The 1,949-nt window shown below is 28.1% G+C and overlaps 1 protein-coding gene across 1 annotated transcript; it reads left to right on the top strand.

Moving 5' to 3' along the window:
- Positions 1-2: 2 nt before the first annotated feature.
- Positions 3-1,948, top strand: LOC112602340 (uncharacterized protein DDB_G0283697-like; the record flags this gene model as incomplete). Its single annotated transcript, XM_025350367.1, has 2 exons — positions 3-93; positions 258-1,948. Coding segments are annotated over exons 1-2 (1,734 nt in total), but the record flags the coding sequence as incomplete, so codon positions are not given.
- Between the last annotated feature and the right edge of the window lies 1 nt (position 1,949).

Here is a 1,949-nt window from a genome sequence, read left to right as displayed (position 1 = left end):
ATTTCCATTTATTTTCAGATTCGTTTTCATTACATTAACTACTCAATGCAATGGCAGACACAGAAATTGAACAGATAAATGAAAATGATTTAAGTAAATAATTTTTATTCTTAAAAAAATTTAATTTTTTTTATATCTTATACCTTGATAATTAATTTTTTAAATTAAATATTCTAATAGTTACAATTTAAATAAAAACAATAGAGCGTTCTAAACTTATATTTTTTAAGATTAAAATAATTAATTTTTTTTTATAGGCGTTAAATTAAATGGTAGTATTCATGCCAATACTGAACAACTTAAACAGTCAATTGAATCACGAAAAACCAATAAAATGATCGATACAAATGATCAGAAACGTGGTTCTAGTTTAAATTCTGATAAAAGTTGTGTAGAAAATAGTAAATCTTTGTCTAATTGTAGTAATGATGTTGAAGATGATTACTGTGAAATAAATGATGAAGATAATGATAGTGAAAATGAAAATGAAATTAATAATACAGACTGTAAATCGGATAATAGCATTATTGAAGATGATCAGACTCTCGATAGTGAAAATGCAACTATGAATAGTGACGATTTGTGTGATACTGAAAACAATTATAATGGTACCAAAGAAATAAATAGCAATGATAATGAAGAACAAATGGAAGTTGATGATTCAGTCGAAGAACAAAAAGCAGAAGATGATGAACAAATGGATGATGAAGAGGAAGAAGAAGACGAAGATGAAGATAGAATAATTGATCAAAATGATACTGAAAGTAGGTCAAATGAGATAAAAAAATCATTAGAAGATTCTAGAATAAATCTTGATAAATCTGTGACTATTGTTAAAGTTCCAGATCCAAAGCAAAATTCAGGTAGTAGTAATAAAAAAAAAATGAAAAGTTTACCTGATATAACCTTAACTCCTCGTAGAAGTACACGAAATATAAACAAACTTAAAAGTTTTGGTGATAAAGATGAAGAAAAGAAAGATAATATAGTAGCAGATGATAACACTAAAATTTCACCTCAAAAATCACCAATACTTACCAAACCAATTGTTGTTAATGATACTAAGAAATTGGTGGAAATTGCTGCAGGAACAAAACAAAAAAGTAATAAAAAAGAACCAACCTTAGTTATCATTGATACTAACATGTTAACAGGGCGAAATAACTTACCTATGGCTGTATCTGTACAATCAAACACTTCGAGTAATGCCATGAATGTCACTCAAACAGTTAGTAAACCAATTCAAAATTCCTATAATCGAGTGCAACATCCACAGACTTCTATCAAGCCCTTTATATTAACTACTACACCAACTCCTATTGCAGCTCCTACAAATGTTCCCAAACCTCCAATTATATTACCAACTTTAACTGATGATATGTTTGTTGTTGAAGCTCCATCTTTTATTGTGCCTTATGTTTATGAAAAACCACCTAAAAAACCATTAAAAGAATTCGTTGAAAAAATTGTAAAAGTAAAGGTTAATAAAGGGGATGAAGATGAAAATCAATGTGAAGAATCCTCAGATAAAAAAAATGAAAATAATCAGATAGAAAAATGTAATAAAAAATTAGACAATGAAAAGATGGATGTCAATGAATTAGTAAATGAAGTATCTGGTCACGAAAAAAAATCAGATGATTCTAAAAATAATGAAAATGGCGATGTACAAATATTAGAAGAATCAGAAAGTTCTAAAAAAGATGACTCTAAATCTATAAATTTGTCTGAATCAACAGATTTAAAAAAAAGCGATAGCATTACCGATCTCACTGTTGACTCTGATGAAAAGAAAACTGATGTTGTTAAACCAAAGATTCAAAGTCCTAATTACTTTGAAAATCCATTAGGCAAGTTTTTTATGCAAATAGGTGTAAACCTTGTTCAAGAGCATGTTCAACTCGACTTATTACGCACTCAAAGAAGAAAAAGAGATCGCGAAGGTGATA

The sequence above is a fragment of the Melanaphis sacchari genome, unplaced genomic scaffold, assembly GCF_002803265.2.
Source record: "Melanaphis sacchari strain LSU unplaced genomic scaffold, SCAv2.0 Contig86_pilon_pilon, whole genome shotgun sequence".
Classification (NCBI taxonomy): Eukaryota; Metazoa; Arthropoda; class Insecta; order Hemiptera; family Aphididae; genus Melanaphis; species Melanaphis sacchari.
This window is presented reverse-complemented; position numbering and strand designations above follow the sequence as displayed.